Source organism: Petaurus breviceps, unplaced genomic scaffold (genome assembly GCF_028583685.1).
Source record: "Petaurus breviceps papuanus isolate PSGF00001 unplaced genomic scaffold, PetGlider_PUasm1.0 38, whole genome shotgun sequence".
In the NCBI taxonomy this organism is placed as follows: domain Eukaryota; kingdom Metazoa; phylum Chordata; class Mammalia; order Diprotodontia; family Petauridae; genus Petaurus; species Petaurus breviceps.
This window is the reverse complement of record NW_027186304.1, coordinates 50,107,630-50,129,882: the sequence shown is the minus strand read 5'-3', so window position 1 is coordinate 50,129,882 and position 22,253 is coordinate 50,107,630. Positions and strand designations below refer to the sequence as shown.

The following is a 22,253-nucleotide window of genomic DNA, read 5'->3' as shown; positions in this document are numbered from 1 at the left end:
GCGTCATCCTGTTCTTCCCCAGTGATTTGCTTATTGAATAAAGGTACATTTTTTTGTTCACATTTACCTGTTTATTAAAATTGCTGTCAATATTCATTAAAATAAGCCCTCCCCTGAAAATAAGCCCTCTGGTGTTTTTCTGTCCAAAAAAAAATAATAAGACAGTGTCTTATTATCGGGGAAACACGGTATATAGATAAGTCAAGAACAAGCAAATGGATGATTTCAGAGACTTGTATCATTATTGAGTTGTTGGTATCACGAAGAAATACCAATGTGTTCTACACATTTTTACTGTTTTTTCAGTTGTGTCTGACTCTTTGTGACCCCATTTGGGGTTTTCTTGGCAAAGATACTGGAGTGGTTGCCATTTCCTCAACTCCAGGTTCTACATATAGTATGTACTCAATGAATTTTTGACCAATGAATACTCTAAGCTTGGTATTCTTAGATATATATTAATGTTTTAGTTTCATAAATTAATGCAAGAAGGCAAAAAAGCACATACTGGTTTAAATATTTCTCCAAGGAAACTTTATAAACAGTCAAAAAAGAAATACCAACTTTCAGGGAGAAAGAGCAAATAAATGCTTCTAGAGGGCAAGTACTCTTTTCTTTTTTGTCTTTGCAACCCCAACACCTAGCATAGTACCCCACAAATAGTGCACACTTAAGAAACACATGCTGAATTTATTTGAATATGGCATCCCAGTTGGGAAAAAACCAGGTGTCCTTTTGTACAACCCATTGGTCAACACGGTTCTTCAGCCTGTTTCACTTGCTGTCGTATTTATATAGTTTTATCCTAATTAAAAATTTTTTCCATTCTTTCCTTACTTTTGCTTGACCCATGTTCTTCCTTCTGGCTTTTTCACAGCACAGATTTCTTTTAAAAGCAAAATAATTATATTCACCAATTATTTCATGAACACTTGATAAGTGCTATAGGAGATACAGAGGTAAATGAGAAAGCCCCTTCCCTCAAGAACCTTCCAATCTTGCAAGGTAGATAAGATGCATACAAAGAGCCGTTACAAGTGTGTGTTTTGTATCATTTAAGAAACACAACCTGTAGGGTGCAGAAGAGGAAAAGATCCTTTTTAGTATCAGAGTATGGACTTTTTCACATATTTGCATGTTGTCCTCAGAGACAGCACTAAGCTCTGTGTGGTTGCTATTTTGGTTAGTATGCGAACTGCTAACATTAGGAAAAGAAATCCAAGGAGAGCAAAATGGCTGCCTCCTGTAGGATGGAAAAATAGGTCCAAAATATGGAACTAGGCTTCCCCTATATAAAATGCATGACTAAGAAATGCCATGTTGGAATTAACAGAAATTATTTTTTTTAATTTTTGTCATTATTATTAATCAATGAATGAATTAGTCAGCAAGTATTTTTTTTAGCACCTACTGTGTGCCAGGTCTTTTGCAAGAAGCTGGGAAAACAAAGACCAAAGTAAAATAGTTCCTGCCCTGAAGAACTTTGCATTCTATCAAGAGATAGAATACAGTGAAGTACCAGTGAAGTCATAATTTTTTTAAGACAAAAAAGTCCCCCCTACCCTCCACACATACACTAATTCCAGAATGATAGGAAAAGACCTTATAAATGATTACTATATACAGAAAATAATGAACCAATAGTTGGTACATAGGATTTAAAGCTGAAAATGACCTAAGAGGTTAGCCAGCCCGACCCACTCAAGGTCACACAGGTAGTTAGCAGCAGGTCCAGATCTCAAATCAACATTCCCTGACTTAGCCAATTCCCTCCAAGAGAAATTACCCCTTAAAATTTTCATGTCAGCGATGAATAAGAAATTCATAGTTCCCAATCAGAATATAATTGCCCTTCTTATTTTAAGGAATGAGGCTATGTAAGATGGTAAAATATCTGGAAGAAGTATAAAAAAAATTCAGTTAGTCTGAGTGTTCTCTATAAACATCTAGATGTATACCCATATAATACATCTGGATGACTGTTTTTTTTTTTTTTACTTTTCATGCAGATGTTGTGAAATGGTATAGATACCACTTAGGAGAACCCTAAACCTTAAACATGTGGTAAAAGGATCATTAATGGAGGGAGGGAAGCTTTTATTTTTTTCTTTTTGGGTCAAGACTCCTGTCTTTGCTACTGTTCTTTGCTCAAGTGTGTTGTTTTATTTTTTTTCTTACAAGTTAAACTTGTTCCCTATGTCTTGTTTCCTTAAGAAAATAAAGAGGGGTTTCTATGGAAAGTGAAAATGTGTAATGATGAGTAGGGCTTTTTTTTTTAACTTGGTGTCCTTCTGAAGCTGAAATGGTTTATAAATTACTAAGTGGTGTCACCATTCATTAGAATCCACAGATAAACAAATGCACCTTTATGTGGAAGTGTTAAAGTCACAATAATTCCTCAAACTTAATCTGCAAAGTCTTTGCTCCCCTGAGAAATGAAGTTTTCTTTGTTAGAGAATTGTTCTTAAAAACAATTTCCATCTCCAGAAAGGGGGGGATAGCTGCTGCTATTTCTACTCCGTATGGAGCTTTGAACTCATGATATACATCATGCTCATTAAGAAATAAAACAATATGGAATCCTTTAAAGGTGCTTCATGCCCTCAGACAAATATCAAGGGGTAATCAAGTTGCTCAAAGCCTCAGTTAAAAAAAAAACAAAAAAAACAGGCAGGAGGTCAGAGTTTGTCACACAAAAGTCATGTTGTAAGATTTATCTGGAACAGAGGTCATACAATGCTGAGCTAAAAGGATACTTGGACTTTATTTAACCCAACTCCCTCACAATTCAGAGGAGGAAAGGGGGTAACTAGACGGCACAATGAAGAGAGTTCCAGGCTTGGAGTTAGGTAGACTTATTTTCCTGAGTTCAGATCCAACCTTAGATACTTGCTAGCTGTGTGACCCTGGGCAAGTCACTTAATTCGGTTTGCCTCAGTTTCCTCATCTGGAAAATGAGCTGGAGAAGGAAATAGCAAACCATTCTAATAACTTCACCAAAAAAAAAGCCCAAATAGGGTCACAAAGATTGACATGTCTGACATCTGACGTGTCTGAAAATGATTGAATGACAATAAAACCTCATGTTAGAAGATGTTAAGCCCTTTCACATATAGTACAGCAGTGACTTACTTTGAGGCAAGTTTGTCTTCACCTGGCCCACTAAGCTAGCCAACAGCTGGAAGCTAGCTTAGCTTTTGCTCCTTCTAAGAGGAGGGGAAGCATTATATGTTGGAAAGCACACAAGTCTTAGACTCAGGACGCTAGATTTCAAGTATTGTCTCTGGTCTTGGCTGAGTGACTTCTATCCTTTGAGCCTCAATTTTCTCATCCATAATGTGTGAATAGCAATACTCAGTATTGCAAAACTCTCTTAGACAATCATTGTAAAGAATGCACTTAGTAAATCTTTGAAGTGCTGAAGATGTGTTTTTATTTATTGTAAAATAAATTCAGAGATAAAAGGACTGAACTTGAGTGAAAAACTTTGGGAGGAGACCAGAAAAAAACAGAATTGAATTCCCCCTCCACTAATGCATAACAGAATTACAAAATTATACAATCTCAGAGTGGGAAGGGACCTCAGTAGCCAACTGGCCAAGCCACGATTGACCAAAAATCTCTTTCTCAACATACCTGTCATTCAACCTTTGCTCGAGGGGAAACTTTTTACCTCCTGAAACATCCATTCCATTTGTACATAGAATCACAGCTCTGGAGCTAAAAGGGACTCTTTTTGGATAACTTTAAATGGCAGTGAATCAATATACATTTATTCAGCACCTACTGTATACCAGGCACTGTACTAAGTGCCCAGGACACAAAGAAAAGTAATAGATAATCCCTGCTCTCCAGGAGCTCACTGTCTAATGGTGGAAACAACATGTAGACAACTATGTTCAAACAAGCTATAGTCAGGAAAAACGAGGGGAGGGGCAATCAGCAGAGTAAAGGCACTAGGATTAAGAGATTTGAGGAAAGGCTTCCTGTAGAAGGTGAGATTTTAACTGGGACTTGAAGGAATCTGGTAGGCAGAGGTGAGGGGGGGCATTCCAGGAATGGAGGAGAGCCTATAAAGATGCCTGAAGTGAGGAGTTTTCTCCTTACATTAGGCCTAAATCTGCACATTCTGCCCTTGTTCTACCTCTTGAAGACAAGAACAAGCCAATAGCTCTTCCACATGACAGTATTTCAAATATTTGAAGGCAGTTTGAAAATATGCTCCCTCCCCATGCCTTCTCTCTTGCCACTTCCTTCAGTCCATCCTCATATGGCACGATCTGGAGGATCTTCAGTATCCTGGGTGCCCTCCTCTGGACATTCTCCAGCTTATCAGGAACTTTCCCATATTTAAGACCCAGTACTTGGCATAGTAGCCCAATTTGGTACTTGACTCAGGGGGGATACAATGGGAATATCATCTTCCTAGTCCAGAACACTGTGCCTTTATTAGAGCAGACTATTATAACACTGATCTTTTTCTTAAAACTAGTATATCATAGTGTTTGTTGACTTGCATTGTCTTTATTTTGTTTTTATAATCCCAAGTTAGGTCCTCTTCTCCTCTAACATCAGGCCAACCATCCCCCTGCCAGACTGCTGAACTGTAAAACAGTCAGGGATTCAGCAAGACCTCTTCTCTTGTGTGCTAAGTTTCATCTTACTCACTCTTAAATCCAGAGGCTACATATCCTGCTCCCAAGAGGGACAGGCTCCGTGTTAGAAATCAGGGATGGGTCAAGGGATCCATCTTATATGTTAGAAATATACAGTTTACATCTTAGAAACATAAGGTTCCTATTCAAGCTAGTCCTGTCCTCTGTTTCCCATCAATTTATTGTTCCTGGGACAGAAGGTAGTTCACCTGGCTTCGGCTTCTGCCACCTTTGTGCTTGTTCATCACTAGTGAATGTGCAGTTTTAAATTAAGTTGGTGTATTCAAGGTCTGACAGCCTCAGGAAGTCTGAGGGTTACATATGTGCATGCACACACACACACACACACACTGTTTAATTTCAGGAGCAAATGTCATCCTTAGGCAAGAGGGTTGTCCCCAAAAGCAAAAGTCTATGAAGACTGGAAGTAACTCTCTAGATAATGTTGAGTCAAAAACTCCACCATGAAAGAAAAAGAAGAATTTGGTGGAGTAGATTATCTGGGCTGACTTGATATCATCCAGAGAATTAATCAGTCCTTAATTTCAGCTTGCCTTTGAAAATATAAGGCAGTAAGTCTAGTTTTAATAACAGGTCTTGAGAAGAGACCCTGATGTTAGTACTGAGTCACTTGTGAAAGCTGGCCCTTGGATAAATGTCTTTGGAACAGAGGGGCAGGATTTAAAGTATTAGGTTCACTTAAGAGAATTACTTAAGGAAAGTTGTTCTATTTGTAATACTGCACAGGGAAAAAAATAAGAAAATGATAATTGAAGAAAAATTTTGATGATGTGGTTCTCCCAGTAAATTGGGAACAATGACCCTTGAAGGACCATAAAGAAAGTGAATGTCAAGATAATTTATTATTGTTACATTATCTGCCTCATTTTTCACTTTGTCTTCCTGAGCTCTGAAATTCATGCAAGGTACCAAATGCCCCAAACATTAATGAACACCTTTTTCTCCTTCCAGAGCGTAAAAATAGCTGAAACCAACAGCATGTAGATTTCTCTTTAGGTGAACAGAGATAGAAATTAGATTTGTGATTTCATCGGTAAAGGGAACTCTTGGGTGAGAAAACCCCCTCTACCAATGCAGGTTAGCGTCTTTCTCTGCAACTTAGAGGCAGCCAGTGCTAAAAGAGAGGGGCACGTAAAGAGAGGGGAAAATACTGCCTTGCCCTCAAGATATTCATATTCCAGTGAAGGAGATGCATGGAAATGACTATATACATAAAGGATATATATGGAGTTCATGGAAGGTAATTTCTAAGGGAGGGTCCTGGATAGGTGGGTGGTAGGGGGTGTTGAACCAGGAAGGGCCTAGAGCCCTGAGAGGTTAAGTAACTTACCCAAGGTCACACCACCAAGATGTGTGAGAGGACAGACTTGGACCAAGGACTTACTAACTTTGAGACCAATTTTCTATCCCTCACACCATTCTGTTTCCCTTTAGATGGTTACAATTAAAATCAGAATTTTAAATTACATTTACAATATACTATGATGGCTAAAAAAGTCATGGTTTTTAATATGTGTACATATGTATAGTCGCCAAAAGTTTGGGGTTCTCTTTGAGGGGGCTTCCCTCATCTGACTTAGCTGATTGGTCCACATAATATTCCAAATAAGATTTCTTCATTGCACTAATAACTTTCTGTGGGTTTTTACTTTTACCACAGGAGAGCCAGTTTCTACGCATGTCGCCTGGATAAACATTTATATGTTATCGGCGGGAGGAACGAAACCGGATACTTGTCCAGCGTGGAATGCTATAACTTAGAAACCAATGAATGGCGTTATGTTTCCTCTTTACCCCAACCTCTGGCAGCTCATGCAGGAGCCGTGCACAATGGGAAAATATACATTTCAGGCAAGTCCCTGATCTATTTTCTGTTAGTAACGATGGCTGCCAGCCACACTCCTCATTTTTACATCTGTTTATTTCACAGGGGGTGTTCACAATGGAGAGTACATCCCATGGCTGTACTGCTATGACCCTGTTATGGATGTCTGGGCCCGAAAACAAGATATGAACACAAAACGAGCAATCCACACTTTGGCTGTAATGAACGACCGGCTCTATGCAATTGGAGGAAATCATTTGAAAGGTCATATTTTTAATCACAATAATATTTGAGGTCATGCTTCTTGCTAAGGGGATGCTTATTAGCTAATCATAGTCAACCAAGTAAAAAACATGTTGACCAAATAAAATCTGCTTTGTGCAAATTAGCAGTACCCTTGAGCAGGCCTTTATTGGGTCTTTTATGCAGACAAGATTATTTTAAATCTAGGATAATACTGCACACATTAAAGAAATGAATAATGAAGTACAAAGATAATAAAATGGGAGCCTTCATAACTCAGGAGCAAGAACAATTTCTTATAACCCTGAATTCAGTGAAATAAATTATTTCTTAGCTCCAAACTACTAGTGATGCTTTCTTCTATAAATTGTTTTCTAGGAAATGTAGTCAAGAGGAACTTTAGTCATAGCCTCACAGAAAAGCTAACTCCTGGTTTGGATTTTTAAAAATAAATCTATTACAGTTTGGGTATTAAAAATTAGAATCTTTTTCTAAACATTATTGAGTATATTATACTCTCTGTGATTCTCAAGCTTATTGTAGGGGCTACTAAATGTTTGTTTTTGTTCATGGTATAAATTTAACTTAGAAAATTGCTTGGGGAACTAAGAGACTCAGTGACCTACCCAGGGTCACACAACCAGTATGTGTCAGAGAATGTATTTGAACCCAAAGCCTCCTGACTGCAAGGCCAGCTCTTCCTCTGTTCAATAAACCTCTGTGTATGTGTATATGATATACACATATATGTATATGTATATCTAATGTATATTAATGTATATTACATAATTGGATCAATTATGTAATATATAATTATATAAAGTATATATGCTATCTTATTTTGGTATATATGATTGTGTAGTATCATTACATTATGGTGTATTAATCATATAAATATATGTTTATATAATATAACATTTATTAGACACACATATAAATCTTTCCAGCTCACTTTGTATAAAAAGGAAGTGGCCAAAAATATCCTGGCTCCACATCTTTGAGAATGAGCATTAGGTTTACAAAACTTTCTTGAGGTTCTTTTACTCAGTCATGTTGGGGAAGCAAGTATATTTCTGTTCATTTATTGTATTTGTTGTAAATGCCAAATACTAAATAGACTTGGATTGCCTTAAACAGTTAATTATCTGCCCTCAAAAATTTCAGTCTGCCAGGTGACAATGAAGCTATCTGTGGTTGTGGATAGAGAGCCAACCTCAGAGCTGAGAAGACCTGAGTTCAAGTCCTTTCTCTGACATACAGTGGCCATGTTATTTTTGCCAAGTCCTTTAACCTCTTAATATCACCAGTATCTTCAACTTCCTTAGTATCTGCAGGAAACCCTTAAGACTATCAGCTGTAGAATAATTGCTGTTATTTACTGGTAGCTTCCTTGTCAGGAATTCCCCGTACCAATGAAAATCATATGCTTAGACCTTAAATAAATTAATAATAGTAGCAATCCATCATTCACCAGAAGCTATTGACCAACCACCTTGATAAACAGGGGTTTCTAGTAGAGTCTAGGAGCCACAGTTTCCATAAGGGCCCCCTTTTCCATGGGACTCCCAGAAATGTAAGGAACCATCCTGACATTTGGCAACCATCAGAAAACAGGCCCTGGAATTCACCAGCTGTCACCAGTCTCTACAAGCCCCCTCCATCATTTTGAATCCCATGTTATGGCACTCAATTATGGACATATGGAACAATATTGCCTTTGAAATTCAACTTTTTTCATCTGAACAAAGTGTTTAGAAAATGGTGAACTTTAGTCTGGATATGGAAGCTAACAATGAGGAATGGAGGGGAAAGGGAGAATGAATTTATTTTTACCTGTGATTCTTTTCAGCAAATAACAACAGAATGCTCATTTGTGGAGCTAAAATTCTTATTCTAGTGTCTCTGCTACCTTTATCTCATCCAATTTCATTTGTGTAGATGCTAAAATTTATTAGAAAAGCTTTTGATGCTTTCCTAATCCATTTAAATTCCTTTCAACCAATCAGTCAACATGTATCAAGTGCCTACTATATGCAGGCATTCTGACAGTAGTTTGTAACTCTAGAGGCCTACTCATGGTCTTCTACCATGACCACATCCCCAGTTTCATCAGTGTAGGATCACAATCTCTCCATGACTTAGTAGGCAATTTCATGAGTTTCTATAGCTGAAAAAATTCATTACTTGATGGGCAACTTTATGGTTATGAGCCATGCTGAATTAACTAAGCTGAATTTCGGAAAACAGATATATTGCCCAAGCCATACTCAAAGCCTGGTAGGATATTCCTGAGCTTTTACTCCATTAGCAGCATCTCCAAGAACTCAGCATCACCTCTACAACATGGGGTCTCATAAAAGTAGAATATGAATGTATGTTCTAATCTATCACATTACAAAATGTGAACCTGATAGCTAGAAAATTATCTCTGATTATAGATGTGTATTTGTTTTTCTCTTAGTACCAAAACTAAGGACTAATTCTCTTCCAGGGATCTTTTGTCCCTTTAATGACTTAGCTATTTGTGATTATTCATATAAAGAGTTTTGGGAATCACATGTACAATTCTTCACTGTCCAGTTATATTGACCATTAGGCCTATTCTTACAAAGAGTTGGCTTATTCCCCAGTTTTCCATTCATTCTAGCAGCTTCTTGTATTGTCCTTTATAATGTCTCTTGACTACAAATCACATTTCTGCCAGATAAGTGTAAAATTGAGGAAGCATTCTTTTCAAAAAAGATTTCTGGCTTTTCCTTTGCAAGTAGTCAGAGGATATGAAGAAATAATTTTCAAAAGAAGTGCAAGCTATCAATAACCACATGGAAAATTTATCAAACTCACCAGTGATGAGAAAAGTAGAAATGAAAACAGCTCGCTCAAGTTTAACATCTCACACTCATCAGAAAGGTGAAAATAATAAAAGATGGAAATTGCCAATTTTGGAAGGGTTATGGGAAAACAGGAAGACTCTTAACTGTTTAGTGGACAAATTAATTAGTACAGTTGTTCTGGGAAAGAAATTGTAATTAAATGAGAAAATTCACTAAAATGTTTAGATCTTTTCATCCATCATTCCCACTTCTTAGCACATAATACAAACAAATCAAAGAAATAAAGAGTCCATTTCTACTAAAATATTCATAGAATTCCTTTCTATAGTTAGAAAAAAATCAGAAATGTATCCCCTCAAACACACTGTTGTATATGAATGTAAAAAATGTTATTGTTCCATAAGAAACAATTGATATGAGGAAGTTAAAGAAACAAAGACAGTTGTATAAACTGATGGAGAGTAAACAGAACCAGGACAACAATATACACAAGGACCAAGAATGCTCCTGTAACTCCTGATACTAGAAGGCTGAATCTGATGGATCCCTTGAGCTAAAGGGTTCTGTGCTGCAGCAGCCTAAATCCAATACCAGTATGGAGAGCCCTCAGGAGAGGAGGGGCCACTAGGCTGCCAAAATCGGAGCAAACCAGCCCAGATCAGGAACAGAGTTTTCAAGACTCGTGTGCCCATCACTAGTAAGATGAAGCCTGTGAGTGACCTCTGCGCTTTCAGCCTAAGCAAGATAGCAACCCCCAGCCTTGCAAAGACAAAACAAACTATACCAATTTCTGTACAAAAACTCCCATTATGTATACAAAATGAAACAGATAAAGCATTAAAAAGTAAGCAAATTCAGATTAATTTTAGTTACCAATATTGATTTCAACGACCCATGATGGAGTACACTTCTCTTGCTCATAAAGGTGAGGGCCCATGGGAACAGAATGTTCTATATGCCAAGATATAAGGTCATCTTGTCATTTGGTTTTGTTTAATTGTTTTGCTTTATTACAAGGGGGGATAATATTAGAAAACAACTATGGTAAAAAAAAAATCAGAAGAGCATTAATAAATGTTTTATTTGAAAGAGAGGCTGAGCTTTAAAATCGGTTCCCATTATGTCACTCAGGTTTCTCCCATCTTGACGTCATGCTTGTTGAATGCTATGATCCCAAGGGTGACCAGTGGAATATTCTGCAGACTCCCATCTTGGAAGGCCGTAGTGGCCCTGGCTGTGCCGTTCTTGAAGACAGCATTTATCTTGTAGGAGGCTACAGCTGGAGTATGGTAGGTGCCTGCTTCTTCCCATCATCCTCACAGCCTTTCCTTACAAGGAGAAACAGTGTTTATTTTCTGCGTGCTGCCCTGATAAAGCATTCTAGCCTGAAGCCTCTCGCACCTTTATTTATTTAGTTATTTTAGGTTGCTTTTCTTAGATTTACATGTTCATTTTGCAAAGTTGTCATTAGTTGTTTCTTAGGTGGTATTGGTTTCTGTTGTCACGTCTTTTTTGTATGATGAGCCATGATCTGAGAGGGGATGTTTTTGTTGGGTGTGTTACCTATTTTTTAATTATATTAGCTCCACCAAGGCAAATGTGCCAAGCCTACACATGACTAGATATGTATATGAGCCCAACTCTGGAGATATACATAATTAACTATTTACAACAGGGTAGAGACAAACTGGACAAAACTTAGGGATGTGTTTTCATGAAATAACCGCCCTCTCATCTCTATCCCATCAGTAAGCAAGAAGGTTCTATATTGGGGAAGAGAAATTTTATAGTCTGACTCCAAGGTTGGTAAGGCAAATAAAATTAGTAATATTGTTTACTAGCTTGGATGGCTTTTTTAGGCTATGTGGATAGACTTAGAGGAAGATTGGGAGCTTTGTTTTTTCTCTCCTTCAGCACTTCTGTAGGAATTTCACTCTGATGGGGTCTGGGAAGATTAAAAAAAAACACTCAAAAATGTAAATAGCCAAGAGCCTGGGGCAGGGAAGGGGGCATTCCCTTCCAACTACTTTCTCCCTCTTCTCCCTAGTCCCTCTTCCTCCATCTAGCCAAAATACTTCTGTGAGGTTAAGGCCCTGAGGCAGTTGCAGGATATGGGAGCAAAATCAAATGGAAAATGGAGGCAAGTATTCAGATAATTCAAGATCCAAAACAGCTTTCAATTTAATCATTTGAATGTTTGAAGAAAAAAGGCAATTTTGGGCCTTGACTATCTGGATAATTATTTCAATATTTGAGCAGTTTTTTTAAACAAGCTTGTCTTAAACATCAGGGGTAATGCAGAGGACTGAGATAGGTACTGAGGCCCATGGAGTCTTCCTCCCTTCCATCCCCTCTCTGTTGTTCTCTGTGACCCAGCAATTCTGGCCAACTTACCCGTTTCCTCACCACTGTCCATCTCCTGTTCCCCAGTGTCTCCACTGGCTTTGCCTGCAGGCCTGGAAGGCACTTCCTTCTCACCTCCCCCTTCAGAAACTCTAGATTCCTTCAGGACTCATTTCAAGTGTTACTTTCTATATGAAACTTTTCCCCTTCTGCTAGTGAATTCCTTTCCCAAACTGTCTTGGGGGTGAGGGTATGTGAAGGGACAGAGTATGTATATGTATGTGTATGTATATGTACATACACATACATATACATAGTATGAGTGAATATAGAGCACATATAGGTATTATATGCACACATTGACATGCATGTATGTAACTGTGTGTATATGTTGTATTCCATATACACACACTGTGCATCATATAGATTGGTGTGCGTATGTGAACATATGCTGGGCATATATACATGTCTGTTCATATACTCTTATATATAGGCACTGTACATGTAGGGCATTGTGAATCACAGTATTTTTATATGCATATTCTCTCATATACATGTATATCTCTGTGTGTATACATAGGTAGCTATGTATGCATATGTTTAATGCATGCACGTACACTCTCTTTGCAAATACACCAAAGTATACATGTAAATGTAAGTGTGCATAAACATACATTGTGCACAGTACTCACGGATATACATTGTATGTATGTGTATGGACATTTTATTTTGTCTCCATCGTTAGAACAAAAAGTCATTAATAACAAAAGGGGCGGCTAGGTAACGCAGTGAATAGAGCACAGGCCCTAGAGTCAAGAAGACCTGAGTTCAAATCTGGCCTCAGACACTTGACACACCTACTAACTGTGTGACCTTGTGCAAGTCACTTAACCCCAATTGCTTTGCTTCCCCCCCCCCAAAAAAAAGAAAAAGAACAAAAGGTCGTTAGTAGCAGGGTCTGTTTCACTTTTCCTTGATGTGAGCATCACTTAGCCCAGTTCCTGTCAAATAGTAAGAACGTAATAAATACCTGACTAATAGATTAAGAGAGGTTTTTTTCAAAGCTTTGCTGACACAATGCTTGCCCTCTTGTTGCATATAGTCTAGTAGGGGGTTATGCCACATAGACAGCTATTATGAAATAATCTATTGGCACATAAAATAAATGCTAAGCCAGCTCTGTGGGACGAGAGCAGCAGAAGAGTTAAGTCAACAGTCATGTATTGTACCCATACCGTAGGAGGTAGAGAATTATAAATTGTTGTTTTTTCCCCTAAGGGACAATCAGATCAATTTTCCACTTCTCGGTTCATACAGGACTAACTTTAGTGACAGTCACTAAAATAGATTTTGATATCTTTGGAGGAAGTTTCTCTTTAAATAAACTGGCCTAAAAAGCCCTTCCTTCCATAAAAGTGTTCAGGGATGAAAGAGGGGAATAAATTCTCTAGAATTCACAGAAATAAATAACCCTGGATTTGTGCGTCCCCCGGCCATGCTTCGGTAAAATCTTCTTCTTGTTTTCCAGGGAGCCTACAAGTCATCGACCATTTGCTATTGCCCAGAGAAAGGAAGCTGGACAGAGTTAGAAGGAGATGTAGCTGAGCCACTTGCAGGCCCTGCTTGTGCCACAGTCATCCTGCCAGCCTGTGTGCCTTACACCAAATAACACACAGGACGTGCTGAGTTGAACAAGCACCGCATTCTGGGAAGCGATGACAGGTGACACACATGTTCTGGTAGGGAAATTATGTTCTACAGACAAAGCTTCTGAGACCCACCTTTGGGTTTAGATTGATGCTTTAAAGGCAAACTACTAAAAAAACTCCCCATTCTTGGACACATACCAGTCCTGTGAAGCGAGTAGCTAAAGACCACACCACACCTCCCATGCTGACAGACGGCCATCTCAGGCTGGTCTTCACTAACTTGGCCCAGCTTCATGGAAGCTCCTCGCATTGATCTTAACTTTCAAAAGGACAAAGATAGTTGTCTGAAGATTGCCCCAGAGAAACCTGAGAGCAGTATTGTGCATTGTAGTCTACCCTGTTGATGTTTTGGAGATGTTGTGTTCTCTGAATGCTTCAAAAATTCACCCAGAATAACAGAAATGGTGTCTTGGTCTGCTAATCCTAAAGTCTGATGATTACTCAGGCTCTGTAGGCCAAATAATTTTAGAAAAAGCACCCAAAGCTAATTCTCTTCATCCATCCCCTGTCTTCCCAGCATCACAAATGAACCAAGCATAGAGAAGGAGCTGGCGAGGGAAGGTAGGGACTCTGTTAGACATCCAGTGGTTATTGTCCTTCATTGTCATAAACTAGGCAGGGTCCCTAATTTTGAGGCCCTCATCCAGAGCTATCCAATCCAAAAGATTTGAATTGAGTATAGGCTTTTGCTTCAGTCAGTTGCCTAAGAATTGAACTCTCCCATTTTGAGAAACCACATAAGTAATGAACACACCTGTTATTTGCTTCTAAAGCTGGGGTCAGCAAATTTGGTTAGCATGGATTCAGTTAAGACCTGACTCAAATTTTGACCCACGGAAAAATCAACCCAGAAACCAGGAGCTAGAACTCTTACTGTAAAGTACAATCTTACTTGTTTCTCTGTCTCTGAGAAACATGAAATTTAGATGATTTAAAAGAATCACAGCAACTTCAATTTATTTTATTTTAGTCCTCAACAAGGCAATGGGCCTCTCCCCTCCTTTAGCTGGCTGTGGGACAGCACATGATTTACCATCATTATTTGCCAAACTGGGCACATCTTTATTACTCTCTTTGGTAATGCTTATACACAGAGACAAAAAAATTAAATTGTTCTCTTGGCAGTCGCAGCAGCAGGAATTGTTGAGGAGAGGGAGTGAGTTTACATTTGTCAAATCAGAAGGGGCAAAATTGGCAAGAAGAGAAATTTTATTTTCAAGCTTTTAGGGGTCTAATAAAATACCAGTAAAGAGTAAAGCAAAGATATAAAAAGATAATGAAATGGTTGGATCTTTTGATGAATGGATCCTTTAAAAGCAGTGTGAGGCCACAAGTGGGAATGCCTTGGTGAGACTCCCTTATTGAGGAACATGGAAAGATGGAGTGAAGGTGCTCAAATCTGAAGCTGTTCCTACAGTAAAGTGCAATCGTAATTGTTTTTGTATTTATTTGTATGTTCAGATCCAAAGGATCCCTTGTAAAAAGATATCCAGTGCAATCAACTTTCATTTTTTCCCTTGAAAGTATATAGAGAGAGAGAAAGAGAGAAAGAGAGTAAGTAGTTACAGTGTTCCATACAAGAACCTCAGCTGATAATCTGATGAGAAGGTTGGCCTTGGGGTCTTTTATGGTGAGCTGTCACCTGTTTCCTCTGAAATGTACAATATAGGCTTTTAAAAGGATTCTTGTTGTCCTTTGACTGGTTCTTTGTCTTATTTTTCTTTTCAACCAAGATAAATTTTAGCATTTATGAGAACTGTATGTAAAACTTTCTGTCTTTCAGGAAGGCATGACCAAGGAAAAAGTGATATAACTGAGTAAGTCACAGAGAATGTAAATTTTGTACAGTATTAGAATGTGTAAATGACGCTTGCTTGTAAGGGGAAAACTTTAAATAAAACTTTATGTACTAATTCAACTGTCTGCCATATTGCTACTTATAAAGCATATGTATAAATATCTACATTAAATTCTTTGGAAGTTTTTTTATCATGTAAATGTGTAATTTTTTTTTAATTGTATGGCAGTGTTTAAAATATGTTCCTTGTCTAGAAGACGTATCTAGTAAAGACAGGCCTCTGACTTATGGCACTTTATATTTCCTAGAAAAGGGACTGGGAGATGAAAATCTGAGAGTCAAATACATGTTTCCAAAGGGACCTAATAAATGTTATAGCAAAATCCAACATCTATTAAATACCTACTATGTGTAGACAATGTAGCTGCGAAGCCATAGAGGCTGAAATGGCCAAGGGTCCACTTGCCCAACTTTTAATAAAAATGATTATAAATTCTATATTTAATCAAAGGTAAATGATATAATTGTACATCCTACTCTGTAAAGTTTTCTGAAACGTATACAAATCAATTAAATAGGGCAATATAGTAAATAATTATACACAGTTTAAGACACTGATCTAAGAAGTCCCTAGAAAGGACTTATGCAGGACAGGGGGAAGGTATATGGGGTCATAAGGAAATAGAGGATTCCCTGTAGAAGGCTACTGGGGCAAAGAGAAGCCACCTGAGGCCCTGAGCTAAGATCTTGGGTACCAGAGCACCTCATAAAATAAACTGACTATGTAACCTCTTTTGTGCCCTGCCATATATATATGTATGTGTGTGTGTGTGTGTGTGCAATAATTAATAATATAGGAGTGATTAGCAGATTTGCACTAAATTGAGTTTCTGATTATCAAGGATTTCTTATATTTTTCCATTCATGCATTTATTTAACTAATATTTTTATATTATGTTCTAGGTACTGCGGGGGTGGCCTGGGAGGGAGCACAGAAATTGTTTTTAATATGGATTGCATTTCTGTCCTGAATATAAAGATAAAGTTAGTGAACATCAGATGTCTTCTACATTTGCATAACACTAGGTGGACATATCACATTCAGTACTGGGACAAGGCATTTATGCTACTACATGAGATTTGAAAGGTATGCCACCTGTATGTTACCATATACCCTGACTTATTAGAAAATAAACTATGCCCATCGGAGACCAGAAATTTTTGGCATTAAAAGTTGTACATTTATAATAAGTAACATTAAAAATAATAAAATGGGAGCAGCTAGGTGGCATAGTGAATAGAGCACTGGCCCTGAAGTCAGGAGGACCTGAGTTCAAATCCGGCCTTAGACGCTTGACATACTTACTAGCTGTGTGACTTTGGGCAAGTCACTTAACCCCAACTACCCTCCAAAAAGCAAAATAATAATAATAATAATTAAAATGTCCCTCATTGACAGAGCCTCTGTCCCAGAGTACCAACATCTGTAGGGACCTCACTTCTGCATCACAGCAACCACTGTCCCTTTTCTTCTCCTGGCCCCAGATGCTATCACCATTATAAGCCTCCCCCACCCCAAACTCCAAGTGAAGTTTGCCAGACCAGCTCAAGGAATCACCCTACCAGTATGGCTGCCTTTGGAATCAAATTGTCCTGTGCACTGCTGCACTTCTGTCCCAGTGCCTCTTGTTCCAATGCATTTGCCCCCTATGAAAAGATTCCTAGTTAGGACCTTGCTCATGATACTCTACTGAATGTTGTTACCCTTAGTTTCATCTTTCTTCACACCTGCCTTTTTTCTTCCTTTGATCAGTACAAGCTGAGGGCTTCTTTTTTAACACTTCCCTTCATAATTAAATAAAATCTTAATTTTACAGTACCTTGTACATAGTAGGGACTTACTAGATATTGGAAATTAATTGAATAACTAAAATTAGCACTAAAGAACCTTTAAGAGCCCTCCTCTGACAGTATTTAGAGTCAATCCTGGGTTCTTAAAGGCCACACCAGAAGATGTGAAGGTCTAACAGGTCCAACCAAGTGGAACAGGCTTCCTTCACGAGCTCAACAACAGAAGACATGTTTCCCTCCTGAGGATGCATTAGCCAAGTTCAAACAGTCTCCTCAACCAGCAGGCCACCAGGTGATGTTTTGTTTTATTTTGTTTTTATCCCCAACAAATCTTTAAACAGTTCGACCTTCATTAGTGATGGAGACACTCACACAAATGAAGACAGATTCTTGAGGCATTGTATTAAGATGACTTTACAATGAAAGGGTTTTTCCAGACATTTCCCTCTTTTATTCTGCTTTTCCTCTTGTATCAACACATAAAGATTTGCATAGCACATTTAAGAAAAACTGGTTCCTATTTAGTATACAACCCCTTCCAAATACAATTGAACTGCCAGAAAATCAGTTAACATTTATTAATCACTTACTGTGTTCCAGGTACTGGAGATAAAAAGACAAATGTGAAATAGTCTGTGCCTTTAAGGAGTTTTTAACCAAGTAAGGGGAAACAATCTGTACATATACATACATTCATCTTTTTTAAAGCATAGCTCTGACCATAGCCACCAAAACTTCCTGGACCTCAGTTTCCCCAGTTATAAAATGAGAGTGCTGTATAAGTTGACCCCTAAAGCATCTTCCAGCCTTCTCTGGAGCTATTATCCAATGATAAAGGCCTAAATTCCTTAGCTTGGCATCCAAGGATCACCATATAACCTGACCTAAGTTCAAATTTATCTCTAGTTTTGCTCCTAATAAAACCTGTATTTCACCCAAACTGGACTACTCCTTGTTCCTTAAATATGCTTTGCATTTTCCTGCCTCAACATCTTTACTCATGCTCTTCTCCTGTCTTGAAATTTCCTCCTCACAATGAACACTTATTTAAATCCTCTCTACTCTTGAAAACTCAATTTAAAAGTTCCCATAAGCCTTTATTGATTCCCCAACCCAAGTCGGAAGTGACCCCTCCTTTCTCTGAACTGCTATTATATTTTCTTTGTACCCATTTTATGGTGGTGTTACCACATTGAAGTTATTGGTGCCCATGTCTGAGTTCCCTTACTAGCTTATAAACTCCATGTGGCCAGGGACCATGTCTTATTCAAATTTATATTGACTGTCACAACTAGTGTAGTGTTTTGTATATAAAAACTGGCTATCAAATCTTTGCTGAATAACTGAATTAATAGATGTTAAACTATCTATATGCTTTGATTTAGATACTGCCAGTTCAAAATGTCCTAAGACAACATTCACATGTTTTTTTATTTTCCCACCACTGAATTTATGCCACTGTATTTGAAGACAACCTATCCCTCTCAATAACATGTTGGGATTTTTTTATTCATAAGGCTTTGGAGATTAAGGGCTTCCAGATCTCCAGAAATTCTACTAATTTGGGTCACCTCAGGTCCTGGTCCTCATGTACCATTTCTTTTGGGAAGTACTAAAAAAAATTCCAATCCCCTCTGGGCTAGCAACAAATTATACTTTGATTGCTAGTTGGGCCAGACCACCAAAACATCCCTCCTTCAGGCAGTTGGAATCCATGGAGTTTGGCAAGAAGTCTAGTCCCAGATTGGCAATTTTTTCTTCATAGAGTAGAAGCAATTATAGAGACTATTGAAACCAGCTGGAATGGAAGGTATTCAATGTTCCTCTGGCAAGACTGGCTGTGGTAACCTAATTCAAAGGCCAAGACATATCTATAATGGTCATTTATGAGAAAAATCTCAGCCAGGCTTTCAGTTTAGATCCCCCCCCCCACAAAGTGTGCTCTGGCAGCATACATTATTTTGATAATTCCTGAGGCACTTGTCATATATTCCCTTAAATTATTTGCTATTTCTTCACACACATCTTCTCTCCGTAACTAGTTTGTAATCAATGTAAGGAGTGACTGTATGCTATGTTTTTGAAGTGCCTTGAGGAAAGTAGGTGCTGAATGTGTTAGCACTTTCATGGGGCCCACATAGAGATAGATTGAATGCTTTTTCTCTTGGTTACAAAGGGAGTGAATGTTAAAATAAGGAATAGAATTAAAATCAGTTAGTTCTAAGCCTACACATTCAGTCCAGTGTTTCTCTTAAGCTAGCATCATGCATTTCCAGGTACCTTTGGACATCTCAAAGTGGAATCTCAGTGGTGCCTCAAAATCAACATATCCAAAAAAGAACTTTTCCTAATATTGTTGACTGATCTAGCGATTAGCACCACAATATCATTTAACCAATTAGTATCCATTAGTTTTTATATGGAAATATTAATTGAGAAGATACAAGAACAGAAGTATAAAACATATCCCCCCCAAAAAAAAAGGCTGAAGGTACCTTTTCTCTTATACCACCTTAGCCTCTGTTTTCCAGGAGCTCACCGTGTAATGGGGGCTATCACATACAAACAACTATGTGAAAATAAAATATATACAGGATAAATAGGAGATAATCCAAGAGGGAAGGCACTAGCATCAAGGGGGATTAGGAAAGGCTTCTCATAGAAAGTGAGATTTAAGCTTGAAGGAAGCTCGGTAAGACAAGAAGCTTAGATGAGGAGAGAGTGCCAGACATGAGGAACCACCAGTGAGGCATAGAAGGGACAGAAAGGAGGCCATTGTTACTAGATTGCAGAGTGTGTGGGGGTGAGTAAGGTACATGGAGGCTGGTAAGGTAGGAATGAAACAGGTTATAAAGGGCTTTCAAAGTCAAACATGGTTTTATATTTAACTCTGAAGGCAATAAGGAGCCACTGGAGTTTACTGAATACAACAGTGACATGATAAATGTGACAGGTGAGTGGAGGATGGACCAGAGTGAGGAGAAACTTCAACCAATGGATTAATACAGTGGTCCAGATGTGAATTAATAAGGGCCTGTCCCAAGGCAGTGGAAGTATTGGAGGAGAAAAGCAGGCATATAGTAAAAATTGGCTTATAGACATATGTGTTGATACATACCAATATTCTGTGTGTGTATGTGTGTTTCTTACTCACTCTGTAATGTCAAAAGTTGAGACAACACAGGATCACAGATACTGAAGATACATCATTCAGTGTTAGAGCTGAAAGGGGTCATTTGAGAGAAAAGACCTTCATTCCAAGACCAATTTGAACATTCACTTGTTAGGTGATTGTGAGTGAGTCCAACATCTGTGTGCCTCAGTCTCTCTATCTGCAAAACGTGGATGATGCCCAAATAAACATCTCAGAAGATTGTTGTGAGGAAGGCACACTGTTAAACCTTTAAATACTATAAAAATATGAGCTACTATAATTATTTTTGCCATATAATTGAACTACTAATTTTATAGTGAGGTAAAGTGATTTGCCAAAGGTCATTAAAGGAAGTTAATGGTGGAGCCAGGAAAAGAAATGAGGATCTTAACAGTCAGCCCAATGTAGCCTACCAGGAACTATACAAGATCCCAAGAAAGAGGTTTTTATTCTTTTCTCCCATGTTTCCAGAGTTATTTTCCCTGCAACTTGTAGTTTCCCCTTCTTTTGCTACTGGTACACGTATTGGGGTTGGGGGGAGGCATTGTACATGCTTTCATCTTCCCCTTTTCATAAGGTTTAATCCTACCTGTCTTCTTTCTGTATTTGTGTGTGTATGTGAAAGAGAGAGAGAGAGAGAGAGAAATGGAAAGACAGATGATACAGAGACAGAAAGACAGAGATAGAGACAGAAACAGATAGAGAAAGCAAGAACTCTACCTGACTAGATTGTAAATAATAACCTTAAGTCAAATCAATGCATTGGGTATCTGGCCATTTATCTTTAATGGGAAACCTTTTTCTACCAACACAGATAACAATTCTTCTATAAATCAACATATAAGTTTCAGGAAATTGCCTAAGACCTGGAGAAGTTGGGTAACTTCCCCATAGTCACACGTTAAGTAAATGTCAGGGATGGGATTTGAACCTAGGTCCTCTATTCTCCATCCACTTTGTTGCGTCACCATTCAGGTGTTATAAAATCCAGATTCCTCACCCAATATAGTCATTAGGAGACAGTATGGCAAAGTGGAAAGCAGTGAACTTGGAGTGTGGAAACTTGGACTTGTGGGTCTCAGTCCGAATCCCACTCTCCCAGTGTCACCTTGAACAAGCCACTTAATCACTCTAGGCCCCAGTTTCTTCATCTGTAAAATGAAGGAGGCAGACCAAATGACTTCTGAAATCGTCTCCTGCCTTGAATGTATGATCTGATTGAATTTATTTACATTTTTGATGAATAACAATTTGTGTATCTGTCTTTGAGCCAAAATTTCCCCAAGGTGTTTAATGTATACTGTAATTCTATGTGCTTAAGACATATTTTCAAATAAGTATGAGTAAGAGTTGTTTGGATAGAAATCTGCCAAATTACCCTATTGCCAAAGTCAAAAATATCCTAACTTCATAAAAATCTTGGACCGTGTTCAGGAGAAGTACACATCTCCGAAAGGAGATGGGAACACACAGCCCCCTTCAAATTAAATGGAAGCTCTTTTTCAATGAAAGGTCCAACTCCTATGGGTGGGCTTCAAGTATCTTCTCTGAACTAGCTCATGCAAGAATCCATAGCACCATAGCTTTAAATAAACCAGGATGTAGGTAAGGTCATACTCTTTCTAATGGGAAACACAGGGTTTTGTGATTTCTAGGTTGCTGGCTACAGTGAATGGTTGGACAGCTTTTGCAAATTTTAGAGTCACTGTGTAGAATCAGAATCCTTTGGAGGAATGCTTTTGTGCCAGACACGGCTTGATGTTTAATGTTACATGCCCTGCAAGTAAAATAGCTTAACAAGCGGTGCAGTGTATAGAGTG

General features: G+C 38.2%; 1 protein-coding gene across 1 annotated transcript in view; it reads left to right on the top strand.

The window, feature by feature from the left end:
* The window catches only part of KLHL14 (kelch like family member 14), a 156,873-nt gene extending 143,283 nt beyond the window's left edge, over positions 1-13,590 (top strand). The window contains exons 7-10 of the mRNA XM_069099540.1: positions 6,337-6,527; positions 6,607-6,765; positions 10,710-10,867; positions 13,450-13,590. Of these exons, the coding sequence (XP_068955641.1) occupies positions 6,337-6,527; positions 6,607-6,765; positions 10,710-10,867; positions 13,450-13,590 (649 nt within the window). The remainder of the gene's footprint in view (positions 1-6,336; positions 6,528-6,606; positions 6,766-10,709; positions 10,868-13,449) is intronic.
* The last annotated feature ends 8,663 nt before the right edge of the window (positions 13,591-22,253 follow it).